The 15686-nt window shown below is 36.4% G+C and overlaps 1 protein-coding gene across 1 annotated transcript; it reads left to right on the top strand.

The window, feature by feature from the left end:
- Positions 1-9508: 9508 nt before the first annotated feature.
- Positions 9509-10506, top strand: LOC131299665 (uncharacterized). Its single transcript, XM_058325245.1, has one exon. It carries the CDS (start codon positions 9850-9852, stop codon positions 10504-10506), a length of 657 nt encoding a protein of 218 aa, XP_058181228.1. The 5' UTR covers positions 9509-9849.
- Positions 10507-15686: the final 5180 nt, after the last annotated feature.

Raw genomic sequence — 15686 nt, forward strand, 5'->3', positions numbered from 1 at the left:
ACCCTCAACAACAAAAAAAAATGCCCTTTTTTACTGAAACGAAACCCTAATCTTCTTGTACGGTCGTTCAAAAAAGCCCCTTTTTTTGTTCGAAACAATTCAAAAAAAGCCCTAATTTCTGGAGGTCAAATGCAGAGATCGAGAGAGAGAAAGAGACCTTGGTGTCGGGTTTGAGGTTATGGTTTGATTAAAAAAAAATCCTAAAACCTGTTCTGATTTTTCCAGAAAATGCAGAGAGAGAGAGAGAGAGAGAGAGAGAGACCTGGGATGAGATCTCTGGTTAGATCAATTCTTCTTTGTCTTCGATCGTGGAGTTCTTCTGGAATCGCCTCTCTCTCTTTCTTCTCTCCCCTGAACGCGTAAACAAATGGGAAAGGATAGGAGCGAGCCGTATTTTACCCGAATCACATGACCCGCGTTAATTTTCCCCTGACCCGGGTCTTTTTTGACCCGCGAGATCTTTTTTTTATCACAGCCGTTGGATCTAATCCAACGGCTTAGAGGAGGGGTGCGGACCAATCCTTCCATCCGGACTCCCGGACATGAAACCAACACTGTATATATATAGACTAGTTACTATTATCCAATGGGTGATATCTTCCCTAACAATTATGGACCAAAGGGTGAAGAACAAGTAAGGTTGACATGACATGACCCAAGATTCTTTTCTTGACTCGTCACATCAAAGCTTTATTGGCCATTAAAACTCTATTACCCAACGGTTACAAGTTTTCCAAGCGGTTATTAACTAAAGGATGAAAGAGAAAGGAACTAGGTAGTTTGGTTTCTCCAATTAACCAGTTAGAAGCTAACTATACTAACCATGTAGGGTTTTGAATCAAGAAATGGAATTTCAAAGGACTAAAATCTAATTATAATGAATTATCAAAAAAATAAAAAAGCAAAAATATAATTCAAATGTTAAACGAGATTTATTTACTAAAAATCAAAGTCGTTACAAAGTTTTTCTTCAACAACAAATACAAAGGACACAAAAAGGTGCCAGTACGAGGTAAAAAAAAAAAAACAAAGGGAAAAACTGAAAAATCAGCTTCTATGTTGGAACCCACGTCTCACATGTGGGTGGAAAGATCCTGATCTGCATCAAGCTGTAGCCTGGTCCTATCACAGTTGAAGCTGCAATGATGCCTTCAGCGTTGTTGTTGGAGAGCTCGAGAGTCCATCACAAACTGATTGGAGCCAAGAGCCAAGAGCCAAAAATCCCAGACCTAGTTCCCCACATTTGGGCCCCGAGGAAAGGGGAACTTTTGAGGGGCTGAGAGAGGAGAGAAGTAGGAAGAGAACCAATAAAAGAGGGAGAGGGGAAGAAGGGAAGGGGGCGACTGCATTAGGGGGGGGGGGGGGAACCCTACCCCAAAAGTGATGATCTCTCTGCGTTTCATCAAGGGTCTTGCATCTTGTGGGGTTTGCAGCGTTTGTAGATCGTCGGATCATTGTATGGTGGTAGTTCGGTGCTCGGCCTTGTCGGTTGTTGTAACACACAAATTCGAGTCCTACAATAAAGAACGCAAAAACGATGCACAAAATAATAATTTTATTGATTTGAATTAAAAAAGGGGTACAATTCTCTAATAAATGCTCTTTTCTAAGAAAAGAACAAGCAATCCTCTGATTCGATCTCTGGAGATGAAGTTGCAATCCAACGGCTATTGAAGCAGTAGGTAATTCCTTCAAATCTTCAAGTTGAGAAGCTTGAAGAACCAAGTTTGATTGAGGGCTTGAGCAGCTTAATCTCGACAAAATGATGAGTTTGAGGCACGATCTTCACAGGATTCAACCCGTAGATTGTTGTTGTTGACGAACTAGCACGTAGCTTGAGTGCTTGTGGATTCTCTACAAGAAATTTGAGAGGGATTTGAAAAGAACTTTGAGAGCCTTGATAAATGCTTGAGAGTGCTTGGATTCTCTTGGCCAAACTTGTTTGAGAGTGCTTGAATTCTTAAAGAGTGCTTGAGAGCTCTGTAGAATGTCTAGCCAAAAGTCCTCTCTTCTTCGTATGAGCCTCTGTTTATAGGCTCAAGGAGAGAAGAGCTAAGTATGACAAGATCTTAAGATAAGTTCTTTGATTGGCCTGATTGATTTGATTGGCTTGATTTCATTTTATTTCCTAGGTAAGAAGATTTGTACTTCTTTTAAGGAAATGATTTTAATTTAAAAGAGAAATAATATTTATTATTTGAGTCTTTTTTTAGGATTTATTTGAAGTGGGCCTGCACCTTTGGGTTTGTATAATCCCTTGACCCATTTGGCTAATTAAGTTAGCCCAATTTATTGATCCGCTAGGCTAATTAGACCGACTTATTTTGGCAGCCTAGAAATTTGATGGGCCCAATACTTATTTGAGGGCTTTGAGCAATTTTGACTTTAATTAATTAAGACAATTTATTTGTGGGAAAATGACGGCCCATGACGTGTTTTGATAATTAATACCCTCCAAAGACAAGGTAAGAACAGTTGTTAATGCTAAAAATGTCTTTTGCGGGTATTAATTATCAAAACACGCTATTGACCGTTATTTTCCCTTTATTTGTCTAAATTAATTGGACGGTGATTAAGTCATGCCGAAATTTTAGTGTCTACAAATTGCCCCCGCTTTGAGGCTTAGGCTAATGCTTGCTTGCTAGAATCGCCAAGCAAGCATCGAGGGCGAGGCTTGAAGTAACATTTTTTCTTGGTAGTTGGCTCAGCATAGTACCTTTGCATGAGAGAGGAAAAAGGCTGTGTAGTTAAGCCAAATCACTTGCTTGAGACATCAAGATGGGCACACGCACGACGAGATTAACACATGCATTCATTATGTTTGATTTCAATTTGACCAAGATTGCCTTCCGTGTCTTGTACAAGGAACTTCCATGATTTCTTGATCTGATTACAGATTTCCCAAGTTTTATTTCTTCTCTTCTCATTTCATGCCTGGTTGACGGCAGATTTGGTGCCAATCAATTTCTTGGCAAGCTCAATCCTAATATGAAGATTTTTTTTCTGGTTTGGAATGATATCCACCGACCTTCATTTGTTTATTTAGACAGAATATGGAAAGCAAAATCAATTTGTCTTTCATGACTTTTCCTCGGGACGGAAAATCAAAGACTGCATGCACGTGTTTTCCTTCGGTAAGAATTGAACTCCCTCAGAAAAGGATGCCAATAATGGATCAACTGGACCTCGGGAATTTATTTCCGCCTTTGAATATGCACGTGGAGTCATTGAAAGGAAATACATTTGGTCAAAGCTTCTTAGTGTATATGGAATGAATTTCATTTTGGAATCAATTCAGATGCGGACAAGATTGCAATAGGTGACCTGCATTGTTAGTAATTTATTTTAATCAACGGTATCTGTAATTTTAACATGGAGAAAATTTAAGTATTTAATATCATGGAGCTCGTAATATAATTGAGATAAGTACGGGAGTGTAATTATAATTCTGTAGTGGAGTGAATTATAATTAGTGAAATAAGAATGGGGGCGACTATTAGCAGCCCCATATTTTCTCCCTTAGCCTGTTAAAAATTTTCAATTATACTCGACAGTTAGTTACCGAAATTGAGATACATTTTCAGCATACAATTACCGAAATATAATATTTTTTTCAACAGCTATTTACCAAAAATGTATGTTCGGCAGTTATCTACCGATGGTTGAACATATTTTCGACATGTAGTTATCGAAATATAATCTTATTTTCAACAGCTATTTACCGAAATGTTATGTAATTTTCAACAACTATTTACCGAAATGTAGTGGATTAAGGGAGAAAAAACGGAGCTGCGAATAGTCGTCCCCTAAGAAATAGAATCTTTGTGGGATTAGGGTTTCTTATTTACACTAGGAGCCCGAACTTATTACTCCCTAGGTCCCTATCGTAGCCCTATATATATATATATATATATATATATACACACACACACACACGCACATGTATGCTCTCTAGGTCAGTGACTTGGTTTTTTCTATTATACACGAAATAGCGAAAGACCTAGAGAAAGCAAACAGATCACGATAGAGTCCACACTCGATTTGTGTTCTAGACATGCGGGGAATACGGTAGAAGATTGTAAGGTACGGTCGAGCAGCATTCGTGGCATACAGCAATGTGTGCTGTAACAAGTTCAACCAATGTTCGTGACGCAGAAGTTGTGGTAAAACTCTAATTCCGCCTGTATGCGTTATTACTGAGTTCTGAGAATCGTTTCCCAACAGTAACAAACTTTAATCTCTTCCTTCTATTTTCAAGCACGGCTAAACTTTTCTCGAGGGGAATTGTTTTACCGTTGATTTTTTTTTTTCTTCCTTAATTTGCTATTTCCATTTCTGTTAATTTCTTTTGCAAGCTTTCTAGAAGGCCTTCACTCCTATATGAGCAAAGCATTGTCTCTCCTTTCAGTGCATCCCAACGCAAAGCTTGTTCATACCATTTGGGCTCGTCTACTACCGTCCGTGTCCGGCAATGAGGTCTCAACCAACACCGCCACTCAACAAAAGTCACTGCACGTGCCGCTTTAGAGTATGGGCCACTATCTCCACTGAGGCACTACTCTACTAAGGATCGTCGACTCTTGCAATGTCGCATTCAGAACAGCAAAGAATGGTCTCTATGTGGGGGAAAAAAATGGTAAAATGCTAATGGGTGCTAAGGCCCCGTTCCAGAAATTTTTTTAAAAAATAAGCAGCTTATGTCACATTTTCAAACTCAAAAATAAAAAAAATGAAAAATAATTTTTCATTTTTTTTGCATCGTATAAAAGATCTCATCGAGATCTTCCAAACAAAATCCATATTACATACTTTTAGATTTCAATAAGCTCATAATTTTTGAACTTGAAATTACCTTTTTAAAAAATAAGATTTTTTTTTTCCCGAAACGGAGCCTAAGTAGCACCAGCTATGTGGACCCCAAGAGCCATCTTCCAATGAGTACTGCCATTCAATATTAGAAGACCATTGACAATGACATAAGCAGTAGTACTGTTGGGTGTCTTTACATTTTTGCCCTTAGTTTTGTAAGTAATAACAAAACTAACATTTTTGACAATTTGATTCTCAACAAGAATTCAAAATATGAATAAGACCAAAATAATTGTCAAATAGACTGGTAAGTAACATTTTTTATTTAAAACGGTGAAAGTGCCCACCAAGTACAACAGTTTTGTCAAAATTGTTAATGTCAAAAAAATATTTGACAATTTTGTACAATTTTTATTTTGTATAATAAGTTTAAATCAAATAAATAAAATATTTAGTTTATTTAAATAAAAAAAATCAAATAAATTTATTTTGACAATCGAATGAATCAAACTAAAAATTAAATAAAATTTTTTTGCACAATTTTTATGTTGTATCGATGAGATAAATTCAAAAAATATTAAGACATAAATAAAATTGTTGTTTTTTTATTCGGTTAGACAAGAGGACTCGAAAAAAATAAAAAATAAAATTTATATGTTAAAATAATGTTAAGAATAATAATAAGTTATAGATAATTTTTACTACTATTTAACAACAGGAATTCAAAATCTGAATAAGAAAAAAATAATTCTGACCAACCCCTTATATTGCTTCTCCCATTGGACTGGTTTGTGAGAGAGAGTGGAGAGGGGGAGTAATGCTCTCTCCTAAGGTTTTAGATTCGAAATCTCTTAGGTGTTATCAACTCTTTTGGGGCTAGTTTATATAGAGATTTGCTCTACCTTTAATTGAGACCCTTACAAGTCGGTGGTGGGATTGATCTCTTGGAATTAGTCGAGGTATGTAAAAGCTGGCTCAGACACCTAAGTTATTAGAAGAAAAAAAAAACTGACTCAGACTCCTAAATTATTAAAAAAAATATTACAGGAGTGGCTTCAGGTGTTACCGTGTTAGTAGAAGTTATGAACATATGTTTTTTTTTTTAATCTCAATTTTAAAGTGAAAAAGGTCGATACATTATTTTAGAACAAAGTTGTCACTTACAAATTTCTACTCGTACGACGTGGGCTGCCCCTCCTTCTCTGAGGAGAGAGTACAATTCCCTAATTGTTGTCTCTTAAAGGTCAGAAAAAGCAAGGAGTTTTTGCATAGAAAAATGCAAATTCATGAACATTAACCAGTGCAACTATGCACCCAATAACGGGACCGATCCTTTATTTGTTTCTTTTATTTATTTATTTATTTATTTTTCCTTTGTTTTGGCCATTGTTTCAGGAAAGAATGCAATTGAAAGAAGTAGCTTTGACTAAATGAGGGCCTTGACGCAAGCATGTCATCCCCGCAGCCTCTCGTCATTGGTGAGAACTTCACAACAGGGGGAGGACCTCTGTGCTTTTGCGCATGTCGTCCCTATGCCTCACGCCGCTTTTTGTGATTGGTGAGAACTTCACAACGTTGGGAGGACCTCTGTGCTTTTGCGCATGTTGTCCCTATGTTGCCTCGACGCTGCTTCTCGTCATTGGTGAGAACTTTACAACGGTGGGAGGGCCTCTGCTTTTTGTGCATGCTGTCCATACATTGCTTCGACGCCGCTCGCTTTTGGGGAGAAACTTCAAACGGTGGGAGGGCCTCTGCATTTTGCGCATGCCGTCCTATGTTGCTTCGACACTGCTCAATTTGGGAGAGACTTCAAATGGTGGGAGGGCCTCTGCATTTTGTGCATGCCATCGCTATGTTGCTTCGGCGCCGCTCATTTTTTGGAGAGACTTCAAACGGTGGGAGGGCCTCTGCATTTTGTGCATGCTATCCCTATGTTGCTTTGATGCCGCTCACTTTGGGAGAGACTTCAAACGTTGGGAGGGTCTTTGCATTTTGTGCATGTTGTCCCTGTTGGTTTTATGCCCTCAGAACCAATATTTGTTTATTTACATTATCAATAAGAGTTTTATTTTATTATTCTGAAATGCTTTGTTTCATACATTGGATATAATTCATGAGATGAATATAAAAGTCCCAAATTACATTGAATATAATTTATGCATGTAAATGTGATTTACTTACAGGAGATATAAATCACCAATGTTTGTAATTTAAACTATTCACAATTGCTGATAAGAATGGACTATCTGTTAGGTCAATTGCAACATGATTAACTTCTATTAGATAGAATGATCCATCTCAATCATTGAAGTAAAAGACTTCAAGTTAATATGTTGGTGTATTTAGTATACACTGAAGGACCATCATAAGACTCACACTATTTTAACTACTATCCACTTAAATGCGCATCTTATAATGCTAATTGTAATTCACTCTTAATCCTAAGAAAGTTAATGAACTTAAGTATCTAGCCTATGTCACTTTGAGTCACCAATGAGTGAGGTCTAACTCGATCAACACCTCAGTGGGTTGGGTGATTTATGTTAGGACTGTGAGAACATTACTTTCAAGATGGAATTCACTCTCTATTTAATTACAGAGTATAATGTCCCCTTGAGTTAGTTCACTGGATTAGTCTTTAAACCTAGTACTAGTCATTTTAATGAAGTGTTCATTAAAATATTTTTCTAGACTAAAAGTGAGTGAACTAGTATTCAACGGAATTAAAATATAAGTATGCTTTGGTGTGACAGTTGTTTATTATGACCAATTGCTACTTATGGACATTACATAGTGAAGGGGTTTGACATTATGGTATTGGCATTTATCGGGAACAATATATTAATATTCTTGAGGCCTAGAGTTCAGCCATAATTATATAGTGGAATTAATTTTGGTTTAATTGGGCCTCCACTCATGGAGATGAGAGAGCATGAGTCCAATTTTAGCTAAGCTTTAAGAAGCCCATAGGTCCCAACCCTAGCCCAACAAGAGTTTGACTTATTGGCCAAGTAAATTTATCCCTATAAATATATCTCTAATTCTCTCATGTAGGATACGACAATTTTTCCTCCTACCAGATATTGAGAGATTAAAAGAAGGGAGAAATATTCTAGGGTTCCCACAAACCCTATTGGCTAATTTCTCTTGGGTCATAGGGTTGAAGATTTTTGGGGTGCAAGGAGTAAGAAGGAATCAATCTTTTCATAACCAGAAGTAGGGTTTTGTTTTTGAACTCCGAAAAGGTAAAACCCTAACCCTTCCTCATGAAACTTTACGCACACGTAAGAAGTAGATCCGAAACATTTTTTTTTGAAACTATATATTTTCCGCAATGGTTTTTGAGAAAAACCCAACAAGTGGTATCAGAGCCATCTTACATATGCGTATTGTTTCGTGTTTTGAAGATAAAACCAAATACACAGATTTGTTCGGCCCATGTGAATGCTGTACATGTTTTGGTCGAACCATACGACTGTGTTATAGTATTCATGTGATGAATATGTTTGTACATATCAGATACATGTTGATGTATGTGTATGCATGTTGCAATATTGGACATGATACTTAATCTATTATTTATTACAACAAAAGGTTGGCAATGGAGTTTTCTGTCATAAGTTTTCTTGTTTCCAGATCTATTTTTTTTTGGTCATCAAGCATACACAACAGTTGGTTTGGAATAGAAGTTTTTTCTTGGAAAGAGTTTCCATTAGAAAACAATTATTTCCTAATCAGACTTGGATTGAACCTGCCTGTGAATTAGTAAACCTCGGTGCAGCAATTAGTCATGTTTTAGTTTTCTCATATTATATGAAACTGTTTTCAGAATATTTATCAAACCTTTTTCGGGTTTTTTTTTTCTCCGGAATGACGTGTCCTTTATTGTTTTACATGAGACATTAATTTTACCGCAGTGGGAGTTCTTCATGTTTCTGCCATGGACGGATTCACAGCAACGTTTTTTTTTTAATTCGATAAAATCAAACAGAAACTGTTTTATGATTAAAGAGTTTAATCATGTTTTGGAATGGGTCAATCGTATAGGATGATCAATATAAAATGGTCAAAGGGTTTGATCATTAAACTGGAAACTTGAAGCCGTATGAACTATTTTACTCTATTGTAATCTAAAGTGTTTAGATAATTTTCAAGTACATGTTCATATATATCATGAGATGATAAGTGTTGCACGTCACATGTTTTAGGCCACCTCTAATGGATAAATTTGGGTAGTATTAGGTTTATCATTTTGTGGAGAAACTTGTATATAGGAGAGTCCTATTAGTTTTCCTATTGCTCCTGTTTAATTTGATTAAATCGCATGTTGCTTATTTTATTTTATGGCATTTATTTGTTGTTCTTTCTTAAATTGATATGATCAGATTGTTAGAACATAAATGACCATGGAAAGCAACATTTGATATGTTAAAATTCTTTTATTAAAGTTGGAGAATTTCAACTGTTGCATGCATTAAGAATATGAGATACTTGGTTAATGTATGTATGTTCTAAAAATAATCCTCCAATTCTAAAAATCAAGTGGGAGAGGGCTTTTGAGAAAAACCTGCGGTCTTTCCATTTTTAGATCCATAGTAAGGTGAAAGTGAGTGTCTTGAACCGTCTACGTGCGGTCATTCCTTCGGAGGGTGCTCATTTAACTGGCTACAAGATTGGATTTCTCATGGATAGGATTGGGTGAGACGTAATGTGAGTCATCTCCCCTCGGAGAGGCTGCTCATTACAGTTGTCACTTAGCCCTAGATGATGGTATACACTTGACTAAATAAGTGATAAGAGATTCTCCTAGGAATTTTATTGACTTATTTTAGAGACCAAAAATCAGAAGTCATATTTTATTTGCCATGAGATGTCTAGATAATAAGTATGATCTGCTAATCATTAATAACATCATTTCCCATAGGAGAGATGTCATTATGGGATTAGGATTCCGATGGTATCACTAAATAGTGGTGAGAGGATTACACTATTTATCATAAGTGAATGCAAAAAAAATTTATATCCATTATTTATGTATGAATGTTTTTATTTCAGATGTCAAGCTCATTTAATCCACTTAGCGTCATTTTGAGCCAGAACAAATTGGTTGGACCAAATTACGTTGACTGGAAATGGAATTTGAATATAGTGCTAACTGCAGAGGGGTACACTTATGTACTTACTGAAAATTGCCCCCCACTTCCCACTGATGAGAGTACAGATGAGGAGAGGAAAAAGTTTAAAGATTGGAAGAAGGCTGATGAGATGGCTAAATGTTATATTTTGGCATCTATGTCTAATGTGCTGCAACATCAACACCAATCTTTTGGTAGTGCTTCAGACATTATGCTTAATCTCAAGGAGATGTTTGGTGAGCAAGGTAGGGCTGCTAGGCAGCACGCCATGAGACAACTCATGAACACTAAGATGGGTGAGGGGACTCCTGTAGGGGACCATGTTTTAAAAATGATTGATTTTTTAAATGTACTTGAGGTCCTTGGAGCTGAGATTGATGGTCAATCTCAAGTTGATATTATCCTCGAGTCGCTGCATGGGTCATTCAAAGAGTTCAAATTGAATTACAATATGAATAAAATGGATTTATCACTTTCAGAGTTAATGAACTCTCTCCAGGCAGCTGAGGGTATTATCAAGCCTAATCATAGTGTGCTCTCTCCAGGCTCTCCAGGCAGCTGAGGGTATTATCAAGCCTAATCATAGTGTGTTGATTCATGAGATGGCTAATAAGCCTAAGGGTAAATGGCAAAAGAAAAATTAGCAACCTGCCAATGCTTCGAACAATAATGGGAATAAGCTTGGTCCTAATAAAGGGATCAAGAAAGGGAAAAATAAAGGGGCAAATGCAAAACCCAAAGGAAAATGTTTTTGCATTGTGGTGTAGTTGGTCACTGGAAGAGGAACTGCCCAGATTTTTTGGCAAGTAAGAAAAGTGCAGGTATGATTGAATCTCTTGTCATGGAAGTTTACTATACTGATAGTACTTCTAATACTTGGTGTGTTGACTCCGGAGCAACTGATCACGTTTGTAATTCGTTGCAGGGGTTTCAAGTAACCAGGAGGCTAAGTGATGGAGAGATAAAGCTATGCATGGGATCGGATGCAAGTGTTGCAGCCGTAGCAGTAGAAGTAATAAAACTTTCTTTTGAGAGTGGTAGAGAGTTAGTTTTATCAGAGTGTCTTTATGTTCCTTCTGTTAGACGAAATTTGATTTCTGTTTCTTCTTTAGCAAGACATGGTTATTCTATGAATTTTAATTCAGAAGTTATTATTAAAAAGAATGGTTCTTTTATATGCTCTGGTAAAATGGTTAATGGTCTTTACTCTGTTACTCCTCACATGTATGAGATACATGATACAGAAGCTACTAGCTCACAATCTTTACCATTGAAAAGAAAAGTCCCCATGTCTAACACCACACTCCTATGGCATCTGAGGTTGGGTCATATTAATCTAAACAGGATAAATAGGTTGGTAAAAGATGGTATTTTATCTTCTTTGGTTGTTGAACTGATACCAACTTGTGAATCTTGCTTGGAAGGGAAAATGACTAAGAGGTCCTTTTCAGCAAAGGGCAATAGAGTTGAAGAGCCACTGGAACTTGTACATACGGATGTATGTGGGCCGTTGAATGTCAAGGCTCGAGGTGGATATGAGTATTTCATTACCTTCACAGATGATTACTCGAGATATGGTTATTACCTATTTGTTGCATCATAACTCTGAAGCTTTTGAAAAGTTCAAAGAGTTTCAAGCGGAAGTTGAGAAACAACTGGGTAAGAACCTCAAAACCCTTCGATCAGATCGAGGTGGTGAGTATCTCTCTAATGACTTCTTAGGTCACTTAGTTAAGCATGGAATTATTTCTCAGTTGATTGCACCAGGAACTCCTCAACAAAATGGTGTAGCTGAGAGAAGGAACAAGACTTTACTTGACATGGTTCGATCTATGATGAGCTATTCGGACTTACCTATTTCTTTTTGGGGCTATGCTTTAGATACTGCCTTGTACATATTAAATCATGTTCCAACTAAATCTGTTCCTAAGACACCTCGGGAGTTGTGGTCCAAGCGAAAGCCTAGTCTGCAACATTTTCATATTTGGGGGTGCCCTGCATACGTGCTTAAAGGAAAGATGAGTAAACTGGAATCTAGATCAGAAAAATGTTACTTTGTCGGGTATCCTAAAGGGACTAAAGGTTGGCTTTTCTATAATCCTACAGAACAGAAAGTATTTGTAAGTACAAATGCAGTTTTTCTAGAGGATGATTATATGATGGACCGGAAACCCAAAGAAAAATTTGTTTTTCAAGAACTAACAAATGAAGTTGTAGTTCTTCAACAAATTCCTACCACTATAGAAGAATCACCAAATATTTCTGATGATACTTTGCCTAATAGCACATCGTCACCTCGTCGTAGTGGGAGGATGACTAGGATGCCTAGTAGATTCTTACTTATTGAAGAAGGTTCAGAACCTTCTCCACATGAGTCTGATCTTTCCAACTATGATGAAGCTATATGTGATATGGATTCGGGACTTTGGCAACAAGCTATGAAAAGTGAAATGGAGTCTATGTACTCCAATCATGTCTGGGAGCTAGTGGATCCTCCACCCAATATTAAACCAATTGGGTGCAAGTGGATTTACAAGAGAAAAAGAGGAGCCGATGGAAAAGTTGAGACTTATAAAGCAAGGTTAGTGGCGAAAGGGTTTACTCAAAAAGAGGGTATCGATTATGAGGAAACCTTCTCACCTATTGCCATGCTTAAATCCATTCGAATTCGCTTGTCCATTGCTACGTTTTATGATTATGAAATTCGGCAAATGGACGTCAAGACGGCATTTTTGAATGGCCATCTTGAAGAGGACATTTATATGGTCCAGCCTGACGGTTTTGTAGCTAATGGTCAAGAGCAAAAAGTTTGCAAGTTGCATAGGTCTATTTATGGACTTAAGCAAGCGTCGCGGAGTTGGAATATCCGATTTGATCAAGCAATTAAATCTCTTGGTTTTGATCAAAATCTGGATGAGCCTTGTGTGTATAAAAGGGGTGAAGGTAGAATAGCAATGTTTCTGGTACTATATGTGGATGACATACTAGTCATAGGGAATGATGTAGGAGCATTGTCTTCAGTCAAAGTTTGGTTGGAAAATACATTTGATATGAAGGACTTGGGAGAAGCAAGTTACATCCTTGGGATTAAGCTTTTACGAGATCGTAAAAATCGGATGATAGGTTTGTCCCAAGCTGCATATGTAGATAAGATTCTGGTAAGGTTTAGCATGCATAATTCCAAGAAAGGTCTCCTACCTTTCAGACATGGAATCACTCTTTCTAAGGATCAATGTCCCAATACATTGGATGAGAAAGAGAAAATGAAGACAGTACCTTATGCTTCTGCTGTGGGTAGTCTTATGTATGCTATGTTATGTACTAGACCAGACATCTATTATGCAGTAGGCCTAGTCAGCAGATATCAATCAAATCCTGGACCATTGGATAGCTATAAAGCATATTCTTAAGTACTTGAGAAGAACTCGAGATTATGTGCTAGTCTATGGTGGAAAGGATTCGGTGCCAATTGGATATACAGACTCTGACTTCATGTCAGATAAAGATTCGCGCAAATCAACTTCTGGTTATGTGTTCACACTTGGAAGAGGAGCCATAAGTTGGAGGAGTATTAAACAGCAATGTGTTGCAGACTCCACCACTGAAGCTGAATATGTTGCCGCTTCTGAAGGAGCTAAGGAGGGTGTATGGCTCAAAAAGTTTCTACTAGAGCTTGGAGTGGTACCATTGGCAAAACAGCCCATGATTCTTTATTGTGATAATAGTGGGGCTGTTGCGCAATCCAAGGAGCCTAGAAATCACAAAAGTGGGAAACACATTGAGAGAAAATATCACCTCATCAGAGATATTGTTCAGCGAGGAGATATCATAGTAAACAAGATTGCATCTGCAGAAACCTGGCAGATCCTTTTACAAAGGCTTTACCTTCTAATCCGTTTGACCGTCATGTTGATAACATGGGAGTCAAAAGTAGACCAGATTGGTTGTGAGTGCAAGTGGGAGATTGTTGGTTTTATGCCCTCAAAACCAATATTTGTTTATTTACATTATCAATAAGAGTTTTATTTTATTATTCTGAAATGCTTTGTTTCATACATTGGATATAATTCATGAGATGAATATAAAAGTCCCAAATTACATTGAATATGATTTATGCATGTAAATGTGATTTACTTATGGGAGATATAAATCACCAATGTTTGTAATTTAAACTATTCACAATTGCTGATAAGAATGAACTATCTGTCAGGTCAATTGCAACATGATTAACTTCTATTTGATAGAATGATCCATCTCAATCATTGAAGTGAAAGACTTCAAGTTAATATGTTGGTGTATTTAGTATACACTGAAGGACCATCATAAGACTCACTCTATTTTAACTACTGTCCACTTAAATGTGAATCTTATAATGCTAATTGTAATTCACTCTTAATCTTAAGAAAGTTAATGAACTTAAGTATCTAGCCTATGTTACTTTGAGTCACCAATGAGTGAGGTCTAACTCGATCAACACCTCGGTGGGTTGGGTGCACTACTACAAAATGGTATAAAGATCACGGTCCAAAAACTAAAAAGATCTCACTTTTTGTAAAAGCGTAATAAAATGTTATGAACTATAGTTTTAATCTCAGCTATAAGAAAAAAACTGAGATGGAAATTTTTTTTAATTCCAGTAATTTAAAAAGTGAGATTGTAACTTGAAGAATAGATCTCATTCTCAAAAAAACTGAGATTGTATATGAAAGAATATATCTCGTTTCAAAAAAGACTGAGATGAAAAGATTTTTTAATCTCAATAATCTAAAAGTGAGATTGTAACTTAAAGAATAGATCTCGTTTTTAAAAAACTAAGATTGTATATGAAAGAATATATCTCATTTTGGAAAAACTGAGATAAAAAGAACCTTTAATCTCAATCATCTAGAAACTGAGATCGTAAGTTAGAGAGTACATCACATTTTTTTTAGACTTGAGATGAAAGCTCTTATATAGGAAAAGTTGAAATTCGCTCACCCCTTAATCGACTCTGCGTGCAATACCCCTAAATAAATGTCACTCTCAACCATTCTACAAAAAAATATTTCGTCAAAAAATGGGATACTTTCGGCGATGCAAATATATTTTGTCACCAAATGGGTACCTTTGGTGACAAAATTTATGAAGGTTGCGTTTCCTCGCCAAATGTATTTCAAGTATAATTCTATGCTCAAAACTCCATTAATTGAGATAATTCAAATTGGGTTTGAACAATAACACAAAGCGCTACGACTTTCATGTTTATCAAAATGATGTTTGAAATATATTTTAATGTTAAACGCATATGTTATATATTAAATATTTCAATCATATATTGAAAACTATGTGTAGTACAGTTGGTTGAAGCTTCTATGCAAAACTCAAGAGACTTAGGTTCAAAACCCAACAGGATAAATAAAGTGAGATTTTTTCCCTTAGGAAATGCCACTTTTAATCTCGGTTTTTTCAAAAACTGAGATTATTACTTTCTAAACAATCACGGTTTTATAATCAAACTGAGATGTTAAGCTATTAAAGGTCACAGTTTTGTCATTTTTAATCACAGTTTTTATGTTTTTAGTCACGGTTTTAATGAGTTTTAATCACAGTTTTTATCCTGTGGTTGAAAGATAGGGACTTTTAGTTACACCTTAATAGACCACGGTTTTGAATGCAAGATTCAAAGTGAAAGATCATACCAAATTACTGAGGTCTTTATCTATTTTTGTAGTAGTCGTGATTTATGTTAGGATTGTGAGAACA

The sequence above is a fragment of the Rhododendron vialii genome, chromosome 9a (genome assembly GCF_030253575.1).
Source record: "Rhododendron vialii isolate Sample 1 chromosome 9a, ASM3025357v1".
Lineage (NCBI taxonomy): Eukaryota > Viridiplantae > Streptophyta > Magnoliopsida > Ericales > Ericaceae > Rhododendron > Rhododendron vialii.